Raw genomic sequence first — 12604 nt, 5'->3', positions numbered from 1 at the left:
GGAGACCGAGATACTTATCGTCAAATCCCACCGTCTGAACCTGCAAGGTATGCACAACCTCATGCTTGTCGTTGTCACCACAACATGGGCCAAATAAAATAGAACATTTTGCCGGGTTAATGAATTGTCCTGTGATGCGCTCATAAATAGCCAGTGCATCTCCCACCTGGGTAGCTTCTTCCTGAGTAGCACGGAAAAACATTAATGTGTCGTCTGCGAATAGGAGGTGTGAGATACCTGGCGCCCTTGGACACACATGAATAGGAGAAATCCTTCCTTGTCTGACCTTCTGTTTCAAAATAGCATCAAGTCCATCAGCTATGAACAAAAACAAAAACGGGGATAGAGGGTCACCCTGCCTAAGTCCACGCGACGGTGCGAACGAATCTGAGATAGCTCCATTTAGTTTAACGCTATATCTCACCGAGGTTACACACGCCATAATCCACTGTATCCACCGGTGATGAAAACCCAACTATTGCATCATTCGCTCCAGGAAATTCCAGTCTACCCTGTCATATGCCTTTGATAGGTCCAGCTTGTAAGCACAAAAACTATTCTCCTGATTCCTTTCCTGTTTGATTGTATGCATACACTCAAAAGCTATGAAAGCATTATCTGTAATAAGTCTACCAGGGATGAAGGCGCTCTGCTCAGGAGCAACAATAACATCAAGGAGAGGTCTCAAACGATTTACCAGACACTTGGAGATGACCTTGTAAACTACGCTACATAGACTGATTGGTCTGAACTCATTTAGCTTCTTTGGATTCGCAACCTTAGGAATAAGCACAATAGTAGTTGAGTTTACCTCATCCGGCATGTGTCCAGTCTCAAAGAACAACCTGACAGCCACCATTACATCCTCTTTCATTAAAGCCCAATTCCGCTGAAAAAATCAAGCTGGAAATCCGTCTGGACCTGGGGTTTTTAGTGGCCCAATCTGGAACAACGCATCGCCTATTTCCTTATCTGTGAATGGAGCACAAAGAGCAGTATTCATATCATCCGTTATTTTAGCTTGGAATAGATTCACTACTTCTTCTGGGTTGACGTTCGGATCAACTGTAAATACTTGCATAAAATGGGTACGGGCCATATCCAACATCACGTTTTTATTAGTTTGCCAAACATCATTAGCATCCAATAGTCCTCATACTGCATTCTTTCTGGCTCGCCACACCGCTTTTCTGTGAAAAAACTTAGTGTTCCTGCCCCCCTCCTTGAGCCAAGCAATGCGCGAGCGCTGTAACGACAACATCTCCTCCCTAAATAAAAGTTCATTCATTTCGTCCATGTGCTTCCTAATATCTGCCCTGTCCGCATTCATAAGCATCAGTTCCTCCAATCTTGATCTAGATTTCTCAAGTTGTCTTGTAACATTCCCAAATTTTTTATTACTCCAAGTATGCAACTTACCCATCACCTGGCCGAGAGCCTTTTGAACATCACTTAAGTTTCTTTTAGTTCCTGCTGCACCCCATGCTTCCGCCACTACCTCATTAAGAGCATAATCTCTTTCCCACATCAATTCATAACGGCGACATCGGCCCGGCCGAGGGGCCGTATCCAAAATACATGAGACCAACACTGGACAATGGTCTGACGCCAGTGAGACCAGGTGACGTACAACATCATCAGCAAACATATCCCTCCAAGTATTAGTGGCCACTGCTCTGTCCAATCTCACCTGAACATTGGCTCTACCACCCCGCCTATTATCATAGGTAAAGGGATAACCCATGAAGCCCATATCAACCAGCGCACATGTTTCCAAAGCATCTCTGAAACTCAACATCTGACCCGGTGCCCTTGGTGTTTCTGACATGTGTTCATAATCCCACATAGCTTCATTAAAGTCGCCAACTAACATCCATGAAAGTGTACTGTGTCTTGACAACCTCCTCAAAGAGTCCCACATAAAATGTCTATTTTCCACTCGTGGCTCGCCAGACACAAAGGTGACACACCACAAAGGATCATCAGGTGACAAGTGGACATAAGCATCAGTCCATCTATTTTTAGCCTCTTGAACAACCAGGGATACAAACTCGTGCCAAAATAAAGCTAGACCACCACTACGACCATCACTACTAACTCCTTCAAAACCAACGAAGCCTAAACGATTACAAAGACGATACATCTTTTCTTTTGGTTGTCTAGTTTCACACAGAAAGACCACTTTTGGGGAATGAGCACCCACAAGTGCTACAAGATCACGAACTGTGCGAAGGTTCCCCGCCCCTCAACAGTTCCAACTTAAGCAATTCATTGCGTCTGACGGGGCGCTAAAGGCCCCGTCAGATCACTGGCGGCCCCTAGCTAGGCCAGCTGCCTCCATGTCCACCTCACTCCCTTTGCTGGTTACTTCCTCCTCTTGCTGTTGACCTTCAGTTTTCCCTTTCTTCAGACTACCTCCTGTTGGAACATCAACGAACGGCACCATAGCTTTGTCAAGTTGCGCATCCTGCCCATAACCAAACAATCCTGCAACATGACGTTTTCCCAAGATGGAATCATTGTATACCATCAAGTCCACCGCTGTACCAAAAGATTTATCCAAAAAATCAACACCCCGTAATGTTGGATTCATGACATCCGAAGTAGGTTCTTTTTCCTTGATAACTAGAGTGCCTGGCGTCCTTGCTGCCACAACTTTCTTACCAGTACTTCTCTTCTTGTGAGATTTGGGTTGTAGTTCAGTCTGTTTGTACATAGCTTTTGCTTCAAAATGAATCTTTATCTGGTGAGATTGACTGCACTCTGGTTTCTCTTTGGCCAGCCTCAGACGGAGCGCCTCCACCTCATCTGCAAGCTGAATAACAGCCGCCGTCTCACCTGATCCTTCTCTGTTCTCAAACCCATCATGGGCATCAACCCTATCTGGTATAAATGGATTATGTCTAGACTCACTTCTCGCTGAAGAAGAAGCGGATTGCCGTGTAGTAGAACCAGCACGGCCCAAGGAAAAGTCCAACACACGGCGCGCCCTTGGCTGGCCCGGCGACGCTGTATATGCTGGTCTTTGCTCATACTTCTTAAACGGGGAACAACGGAGCGTGGAATCATAGGCTTTAGATGGCAGCCCAAGCCTCTTCTTCTCACTCACATCTTCATCATGGCCTAGAAAACCACAGAAGAAACAGAAGTGTGGTACACGCTCTTACTTCAGTTTAAAAGTAGATCGTTTTGTTACTCCTCTGACAGTATATTCTAGTAACCTCCTTCTGCAACCTCCTGTTATATGGCAGCTTAACTCTGATCCTCAAAAATTCGCTAGTGCCATGTCCAACTTCCGGAGCATCAACCTCCAACACCTCTCCCAGGGTGCCACCCAAGGCGTTCCCATATGGCCTGGTTTGTTTATTCCAAGGCACATCAAAGACACGCACCCACACAGAGACTGAATCCATTAGAGCATCTCCAACTGGCGCCGGTCACGCCGCGCGCAAAAAACACATATGCGGCGCGCGCATCGGCTGGTTTGGCGCGGTGCGCAACGCTGGCTCCAGCGGCCGCGCTAAAATGCAGCGCGCGCGCGTCGCTCCAGCAGCGCGCCAAAATGTAGCGCGCGCGACCCGCCGGTGCATTGCATATGGCATTTTTCAACACAAAATGATGAACATTTTCAACACAATAGAAATTTCACACAAACTAGTTGATGAAGTTCATGCCCACAAGTTTAAAATCATGCCCACAAGTTCATCCAACCAAGTTTAAAATCTTTGGCTGCGTCGCATTGGGGAGCTTTGAGGAGGAGGGGGCGGCGGCTCGGGCCGGTGCCGGCGCGACGCCACCCGCCGCCGAGGTCATCCGCGGCGGCATGAAGAGGCCGCGCGCGCGGCCGCTCGTCGGAGGAGCCCCGGCGGCGGCGAGGCCAACGCCACCCGGGCTAGGGTTTGTGGCGGTGGCGGCGGCGGGGGCGAGGGGGTCGCGGCTAAGGACGGGGTGAGCGAGGTGCCGGCGCGTGCGTCCATGGGTGCGGGTCGCCGGCGCCGGTGCGCGCGGGGCTTTGGAGGGGGAGAAGAAGAGCGCGCAGCGCGAGCGTCGAGTGTGCCGCGCGCGGAAGCGGGGCCACAAATACACCACGTGATGAACCGCATCCACGCGCGCCCAACTGCTTATACCGCGCGCGCGGTTATTGCGCGCCCGCTGGAGCCATCCACCGGGTTGCGCGGGGGATTTTGCGGCACGGCGCCTGTTGGAGATGCTCTTATAGTTTCAGACGGATGAGCATCTTCTACAAACGGAGCCACCAACAAAGTCAGGATGTAAGTGGCGCTGGGTCCCATTAGTCCCACATATGCCATCCACAAAAAAAAGGTTATGTGGCATTTGTGGACACCCAGAAAAATTAAACGGCGCAAGTGGATAGCCCAGAAAAGCCTATCGAGCCAGCGGTAGTCCACAATCCCCCCTTCGCGTCCTTCCCCAGTCACCCCATGCCCTAGGCTAGGGCGCCCTCGCCGCCATCTCCACCGCACCAGTGGTGCGGCACCACCTCCCGCTTCCAATCCCATGGAGCCACCGTCGCTGTCGTGTTTCTCGAAGAGGCCGTCGTCCAAGGACATCGCCGGCGACCGAGCCAAGCCTTGCGAGGATGACTCCTCTGCTCTCTCCCCTATCCTGCCGACGCCCTCTTCAGCTCCTGCTCCTCCGCCGCCGTCAAAGGGGATAGCCGGGGACCAAGCCGAGCCCTGCGTGGCTGCTCCCTCCCCGATCCCGGTGATGGCCTCTTTGGCCCCTGCTCCCCCGCCTCCTCCTATTCTACCCCAAGGTATGCAAAATCCCCCCTCCTCCTATTCTACCCCAAGGGGCCAGGCATGTCTTCTTCAATTGCTTGATGTGAATCAGCTACACCAGTTGTGATCCATGTTTTGTTGTGCATCAGCTATACTGAATGTGAGTAGCCTGTTAGATATTACTATTATGTGTGGATGTGAGTAACTTGCTGAATCTATAGACGATGAGCTTCTCTACAATTTATTGTGAATCCGCCGTCCGGCATTTGTTAGGTACTTGAGATAGTACTTGGTCCACTCCCTTGTGGCCGCAACTTTGTTAATTGATATATTGTTATGAACTGTAAATTAATATCCACATGCCAATGTGATACGTATTGTATAACTTGTTTAGAATTCAGAGGGATGTTTTTACAGGTGCAATGCTCTTGCAACTAGTTTCGTACGAATCTCTTGCTCTCGCGGTCAGAATTAGAATCTCTCTGTATATCAGAGGAACAGCACAATTAAAGACTATCTAGTGGTACTTAGTTAAGATCGAAGGACCAAAAGATCCTAGTACAGATGCGGACAGTGCCAAGCTATGCACTACTCTAATTTGGCTGTGTAGTGATGAGTGGGCAATGCAAACACGACTATACACGTACTACTCCAAGTGACGTATTAGATGGTTCTTGGTTATCTTTGCCCGATACTACTGTACAATCTTCTAGTAGATTAGCATTCGTTACTTACTGCTGTCCATATATTTCTGGATTATGGGGACCAAGGCAGGGGGGTGTGGTGGTCATTGACTTTATCAAGAGTGTACAGGCAAGTACATTACAGGGTATTTCCATATAGCATGCGGATTCTGGCGATCATTTGATGATTTGAATGAAAGCTTCCTCACGCTGCCACAGGTATCCCGATGCATGTTTTTGCAGAACAATCAATGCATGAACCGAGAAATTATTTGGAGTAGGTAGAATGGTCTATAAAAAGGAATTAGTCAGAGGAGCAGCTAGCAAAACGTCGTTGTGATTCGTACAAAACTAGTTGCAAGAGCATTGCACCTGTAAAAACATCCCTCTGAATTCTAAACAAGTTGTACAATACATATCACACTGGCATGTGAATATTAATTGTAATCATTCTTGTATTTCCAGATATTAATTGTAAAAATATCAAAGTATATCTTGCTCTGGCGGTCAGAATTAGAATGTCTCTGTAACTACTCGCTATAGGAGTTCGGTGTATGCTAAATTTGTGTGTTAATGGTGAAATCTTGTATTGTGTCTGAAGAAAGCAAATAGAACAATTCTACGGTTGCGTCCATTTGTTCTGATTGCTAGTTAAATTTAGCATTCATTGGACATTCAATGCAGATTTGATGGAAGTTACCATGGGTGATGTCGATGACCAAATGGTGTTGACGATCGACAAGCAAGCTGAAAAGTGGGAAGCCATGGAGCAGGAACAACATGTGTGGAATGCTATCGATGAGGAACGGAAGTAAGTATCTGGCCCTCATGTGTTTCCCCGTGACATTACTTGTATTCTTTGATATTTTTTTGACCTCCTGTGTTTGCGTTACTGATTAGAAAGGCGGAAGGAAAAACGAAGGCATAAGACGAGAAAGAAAAGCCTGGAAGAGAAGAGGAAAGAGAAGAGGAAAGAGAAGAGGAAGAAGCAAGAGAAGAAGAGGAAAAACCAGGAGGAGGAGTTGCAGGAGGAGGAGGAGTTGCAGGGGAAGAGGAAACATGCTCGTTCAATGAACTGTTCTGAATTTGTTCAAGGAGCTACAACAGAGGAGCTACAGGTCATTTTTCTTGCCAGATTTCTCTATTAAACCTCACTCTATACCACAAATCTGCTTTTATACCTTCTTGAAATTGATAGCATGTTCTGAACTTTCTGTGTTTTGTTATCTAGAGACGAGATTCTCCACCTATGACACATAGTCAAAGAGCGACAAGATCACCATTGGTAAGGTCACCGGTGGCGAGCACGTGGAGATCTTCCCTTGGTCTTCTAGCAAGAGTTGCATCCTCAAAAAGGGGCAGGTCTCCCTCAACGAGGATTGCAAGTTCCCCATTGGAGGAGAGGGCAAATTCGTCCGCGAGATCACCATCTATCTTAGGATCCCCTTCTCCAGTGACTACTCCATTTGGAGGCTCAAAAATTAATCATCCACATGGTGAGTTGTCTTTGTTTTTTCTCTTTTGTAATTACACTTGTATGTAGTTACAAGTTTAAAATGTTCTTGTGAGTTGACATTTTATTTGCTTGCCAATTAACAGTCTGCAAGACAAGAAGGCTAACTTCTGCTGTTTGGAGGGATTTCAAACCAATGTACTTTCTGGTTCAAGTTATTCTACCTCAAATTTGTACTTTCATCAAATCTGGAATGTGAGGTTATTGCTGCGGAAGGAAGCTTCAACAAAGGATGAAGTCGTTCGAGCAATGGTTGGAGAGATGCAAAAAAAGTTTGATAAGTATTGGATGGAATCATATTTGCCAAACTGTATTCCTGTGATCCTTGGTCCACGATTTAAACTTTGCTTCATCGAGTTTCGACTAAAACAAGCTTTTGGTCCAGATGTAGAAAGACTCTTGCTTACAGTGAAAGAAGTTCTTGACAACCTTTTCGAAGAATATTCTTCACAAATGACGGATGCATTGGATGAGTCAGCACCCCGACAAAATTTGATGAGGTTGTGAATGAAGAGAATGATCCGTTGGCGGATTGGGACCAACACTTGAATAAGAAGCAACGCCAAACTACTAGTGAGCTTGCCAGATACTTAGAAGAAGACACATTCACTCGCACGGAGGATTCAACATTCTTCAATGGTGGCATCTTCACTCGTCTAAGTATCCCATCCTTTCTTGTATAGCTTGTGATGTTCTTGTTGTACAAGCTTCCGTCGTATCGTCAGAGTCGGCTTTCAATACCGGAAAGCGTTTGATCAGCGATTACAGAAGTAGATTGTGCAGCGAGACAGTGGAAGCCTTAATCTGCCTTCAAGATTGGTTTAGATGTAATGGTAAGCATGCCAATACTCCTGATCAAGGTCACTACTATTAACTGAGGTATGTGTGCACTACATAATATTGCTAATCAATTGTTCAATTGTAGCAAGCTTTGGGTAAATTTGGGGAGCATTTGAGTTAAATCTGGTTTCTTTTACGTCCATAGTTTCGAGTTGCGCTCTGAGTATAAATTGTGTATGCTGCTAACTTGTATGTATTTATCATCCTTGCAATTATGCTATCAAGATCTGGTCGCAATAATACTCATTAAGGACTCTTATTGGTTAGAATATTAATTTAAGATCATTGCCTATTGTGAATTTGTTGCTAGCTATCTGCATTTTTTAAAGATTGTGGTGCTAGCTATCTGCCTTGATGGTTTTGCTTCCCTCCTCGACAATGTTGATTAACAATCATTTTAGGGAAGGGAAATACACACTGGTGTATGCTTATGATTTAAGGAACCCTGCTTACTTCTTATCCTTGTTTCTTTTTCATGTAGATAGTATTGTATATCTTATATAACTTATTAATAAACTTGAATGACCGCAGGTTGAGATGTTTCTGGAGAAAAAATCAGTTGAGTGGACCGAAGATGAGGCCAATCCTGGGACCATTCTGATTCCGATTAATCAAGTGAAAGACCAGTGAGCATAGCTTTGTGAAAGCTGACAGAAGAATGGAAGATGCTCTTAGCTGATAGTTTTATCATTTGGTGCCGTTTTGAGTCTAGGACTCTAGGTGCTTTCTGTTAATTTTGGGATATGAAGGATGGGAAGTGTGTTGCATATTCCTTTTTGTTCACATACAGGAAATATTTCTGCTGCTTTGATAGGTGTTTTTAGTTAAGTTGCCGTTGCTTTGTGGATTTTGTTATTCTAGAGGCGACTACTAAATGAAGCTCGAACTCACTAGTGATAATTAGTAGCGATCGTTATGTCAATGTGGGCTAATATTATCCATTTTCACTTTGTATCTACTGCCATTTGTTTTTGTCATACTTTTTGTACATATGTATGTCAATGTGGGCTAATATTATCCATTTTCACTTTGTATCTACTGCCATTTGTTTTTGTCATACTTTTTGTACATATGTATATACTTCCAGACGCCACATGCTTTGTATGTCAGTGTGGAAGTTCCAGTGATCTTTTGTATGTCATCTTATCCAGTCTAAGCTTTGTAAATATATGAGACTTTTGTAAATATATGCGGCAGTATGTGGACGCCACATGCCCCGCATGAAAATTAACTGGGCTCCCGCGTAATCCCACATAAAAAGTTGTGGCCAGTGCGGGCAGTCCCACAACATCAGCGGACTGACCATTTACATCCTGACAACAAAGCATCTCCATCATATATCCATGGCCCTCCCCTAGCAACGAATCTGTAGTCTCCTTCAGAGAAAAAAGACCACAAAGTAATTTTTCTGTACGGGCTTAAACTCAACTCCTCTACGTAGCTGCCAAATTTTCTCAAAGTGATCCGACAGCGTCTTCGCGCTTGGCCGTTTCTGTGATCTGTATAGGCTCATCAGCTTCCAACCCGGCTCGATGTTTTCATCCTCCTCCTCCTCAAAGTCCACTGCAACAAAGGCAACGTCGTCCATGTTCGCTTCATCCCCGATGTGCGCATCCTCTCCAACTGGTAGACCATCTTCCTCCGACAGTCCATTGCCATTGCTTGGAACCGCCCTCTGAAAACCTGCAAAATTCCCAGATGGCCTGAAGTCCACGATCGCGCCGCCGTTGGAAAGCTTCGGGTGGGCAGGATCCTCAACGGCTCCCCCTTGATCACCCCCACTACCAACAGCAAGCGATAACCGCGACATGACAGGCAGGGATCGGAAACGCTCGGACTTGATCAAGTGCTCCCCGCATCTGGGTCATGTCTGAGAGATCGATCGTTCTGCTCTGGTATTTCATCTTTCGTGTCAAATGTATAGACGCAGGTGCGGAGCAAAGCCATGAAGGTACACGTTCATGCATGGTTTGGCAGTCAGCGACTGCTCATGGTGTTCTATGAGCCGGTGATAGCTCTACGAGCAACAAGGTCTACACCCAGTAGCACCAGGAATCAACACAGATCAGACGAGACAAGACATATTTGAGCAAGACGACATACATTACTGAAGAAGCAAGGATACAGTGGACACTGCAGACACTCCTGGGCCCAGAGGCAGACCAGCCACCTGACCAAGCCACAGCTTCCGACTTGACCTGACGCTACTCACCGTAGAGTAGCTACGGACTACCGGTTCGAAGCACACATGATCATACTACGTACGATCGCCTACGTGCGCCTGAACTACATTATTCGGTACGTGGACGCTAGGGCAAACCAACAGCCGACCTAAGCAGAGTCATCTTGCTTGCTAGGCTAACGGATCATCTAGGACTTGGTCTTGAACTTGGACTCGTCGATGTCGATGCCCTCCCTGGCCGCGCGCTCGCCGCCGGACTCGTCGTTGGTGCTCAGCCCGCCCTTGCGACCCATCTCGCTGTACCCCTCCTCCCCCATCTGCTCCCTGCGAGTCTGCCCGCCACGGCTGCGCCCTGCACAAATACAGCAATACTAGCAATCAGTATTGGAAGCCACAGATCGCTCGAGTATAGTACAACGACATTTCTCACGCATGCACGTACCTTCGGCGAGGTTCTGCTGCGCCTCGAGGGACTTCCCGCCGGTGCCGCCGGGGACGACGGTCTCGCCCTCGCGGGCCTTGCGGTCCAGCTGCGACCTCTCCTGCTGGCCGGAAGCCATTGCTCTCTCTGCCTTGCTACCACAACCTCAGCTGGGAAACGTTGTGTGACTGCTTGTAAGGTGTTGGTGATTGCCTGATGCTGATGAAGGATGAGGGCATGAGGCACCGGCGTGGCCCTTTTATAGCGGCGGAGGAGGGCGCGTCACGGCGCGGAGTGCCGGCGCGTGTGCCTCTGATGTGTTGGCGCGCGCCATGCGAGTCTCTTGTGGGGCGACACGTGCGAGCGCGCATGGGCGCATGCCTGCGACGGGCGTAGGGCATGGTTATCTCCGAGAACCAGGAAGTGACCGGAAGGAGCTAGGACACCTGCGTTGTCCTGCATTGTCGTTGGGTCGCCACGTCACGTAGGGTGGTGGTCGTGGAGCACTCCTTGTCATGCCAGCTCTTGTTTGGCGCCCGGTCGGGGGGAGACCAGGCATGCATGGACTAGCCCTACGGACTCCGTATACAGCATCCGGCAGTTTGGAATTTCTAGAGCACCGGGTGCTTGTTCACTTTGGTGCATTTCTGTTTATATTCTGCCAAAAGCAAGCACTATTATACACTTTTTTTTCATGGCAAAAATGCTCTTTTGATTTTGAGCTTACATGCTCCCTTATGAACAGTAAAACTTCAAAACAAATAATAAGAAATTAAAAAGTAATTTCTGATTATTTTTTATAAACATTGATGAATATTTCAACTGCACATTTATCGTGCAGTTTTTTTTCAAGAGCAATTTATCGTGCAGCTTAAATATCCATCAATGTTTAGTAGAAAAAATGTTTTTTTAAATAGTACCTTTTCTTACCTCAGGTACAAAAACTGCATATCCATGTTTTGGATGCTAATATGGGGGAATGTTATCTCAAGAGGTTCCTGAGGGAACGATATGCATTGGTGCTAAGTTAAGATGCTAAATGCAGTAAAAAGCTTAGCAACTAATCTTTTCGTTGTGGTGCTTAGCTTTTGTAGCTAAGTTTTCTTCATTTAATATTTTAACACCTAAAGACCTTCATGTATTGGTGGGTAGTATACCTGGTCAAGCCCAACGCAGAAAACCCAGGTCCGGGTCGGCCCGACCAGGGCATCGGGCCTAGAAAATTAGGCCCAAGCCCGGCCCGCAAGTGTAAAAGCCCGCCAGGCCTCGGGTTGGGCCTCTTCGGTAAATCACAAAAACTATGGGCCTAGGCCCGGGCCTGGCCCGGCCTTCGGGCTCAAAATCTAGGCCTGGGCCTGGCCCGAGAGCAGCGTCGTGCTGAGGCCAGGTCGGGCTTTTTCGGTCCGGCCGTTTGGGCCGGGCTGGCTATGGCCAGGTATAGTTGATAGTCATTTTGTTTAGACCCACGCACTTAGCAAAGTTTCTTTCTGAAGTCAGCATAATGCTCTTTTCTTTTTAATCGCTTTGTCACATCATTTTTTTTTTCATATGTGGCAGCTTTACCACCTGCACATCATGGAGCACTAGGAAGGGTCTCAGGTAGCATGGAATGAGAGAATGATGATGTTCTCTCCAGGTGTTTGCTATCAATGACCTTTCTGCACGAACGAAACAGAAAAGACATGCCCAACCCGTTGGACCAAAAGTGACTGCTGTTTTGGCCAATAAAAATGCAGATGCAAAAATCGTAGTATTTTTCTAAAAAAAATCTAAAAATCACAGTATCATGACAACTAGATAAAAGAACATATGAAATTACCATTACGACATGACTATATACAAACCATAACTAAATTTAACATGGTCGCTTTTACCTCCTCGTTCACATGAAAGATAAGAGTTACTAAGACCCAAGCAAATGACGGGATAAGGCTGCTATCCACAACCTGACCAGGAAGCACAAGGAGTAGGTGACGACCCTGTTACTCATGGTCATTTATCCTCCTTGATACTTAAGTTAGCGATTGTGGGCTTATTCTTTTGTGCCTGCAGCACGTACTTTTCGTACATTTATTTTGAACCTTGTTGTATGTTTATGAACTTCTGGTTTCGGTTGATTGTATCCTTATGGGCTTTACTTATAAAGCAGGGCGTAGTGCCTTTTTGGTAAGAGTTATTGTGACCCACTATTTAAGAAAATCAATGGTTACTATTATGACATGA

General features: G+C 46.6%; 2 protein-coding genes across 3 annotated transcripts; one reads left to right on the top strand and one right to left on the bottom strand.

Annotated features, from left to right (window-relative positions):
• Window positions 1–4411: 4411 nt before the first annotated feature.
• On the top strand, window positions 4412–8751 carry LOC119276155 (MAP7 domain-containing protein 1-like). Of its 2 annotated transcripts, none has more exons than XM_037557159.1 (6): window positions 4412–4777; window positions 6110–6236; window positions 6330–6543; window positions 6657–6921; window positions 7025–7771; window positions 8310–8751. In XM_037557159.1, exons 1-5 carry the CDS (start codon window positions 4519–4521, stop codon window positions 7135–7137), a joined length of 978 nt encoding a protein of 325 aa, XP_037413056.1. In that variant the 5' UTR covers window positions 4412–4518; the 3' UTR covers window positions 7138–7771; window positions 8310–8751. The 2 variants fall into 2 exon arrangements, with proteins under 2 accessions (XP_037413056.1, XP_037413048.1); XM_037557151.1 differs by having other exon boundaries at window positions 7025–7817.
• Window positions 8752–9860: 1109 nt separating this feature from the next.
• LOC119276172 (late embryogenesis abundant protein B19.1A) lies at window positions 9861–10593 on the bottom strand. The gene is made up of 2 exons (XM_037557180.1): window positions 10403–10593; window positions 9861–10312 (listed from the first exon to the last, which is right to left on the bottom strand). The coding sequence occupies exons 1-2, from the start codon at window positions 10518–10520 to the stop codon at window positions 10149–10151; spliced, it is 282 nt and encodes a 93-aa protein (XP_037413077.1). The 5' UTR covers window positions 10521–10593; the 3' UTR covers window positions 9861–10148.
• Window positions 10594–12604: the final 2011 nt, after the last annotated feature.

The sequence above is a fragment of the Triticum dicoccoides genome, chromosome 1A (assembly GCF_002162155.2).
Source record: "Triticum dicoccoides isolate Atlit2015 ecotype Zavitan chromosome 1A, WEW_v2.0, whole genome shotgun sequence".
Taxonomy (NCBI): Eukaryota; Viridiplantae; Streptophyta; class Magnoliopsida; order Poales; family Poaceae; genus Triticum; species Triticum dicoccoides.
The sequence above is the reverse complement of the archived record's forward strand: the minus strand, read 5'-3'. Positions and strand labels throughout refer to the sequence as shown.

Excerpts from the sequence above, each read along its gene's own strand:
- LOC119276172 (XM_037557180.1), bottom strand. The coding sequence starts at position 10,520 with ATGGCTTCCGGCCAGCAGGAGAGGTCGCAGCTGGACCGCAAGGCCCGC. Across the intron at positions 10,313-10,402 it reads GCAGCAGAACCTCGCCGAAG|GGCGCAGCCGTGGCGGGCAG; the intron begins GTACGTGCATGC and ends GTATTTGTGCAG.
- LOC119276155 (XM_037557159.1), top strand. The coding sequence starts at position 4,519 with ATGGAGCCACCGTCGCTGTCGTGTTTCTCGAAGAGGCCGTCGTCCAAG. Across the intron at positions 4,778-6,109 it reads TCCTCCTATTCTACCCCAAG|ATTTGATGGAAGTTACCATG; the intron begins GTATGCAAAATC and ends CATTCAATGCAG. Across the intron at positions 6,237-6,329 it reads GCTATCGATGAGGAACGGAA|GCGGAAGGAAAAACGAAGGC; the intron begins GTAAGTATCTGG and ends CTGATTAGAAAG.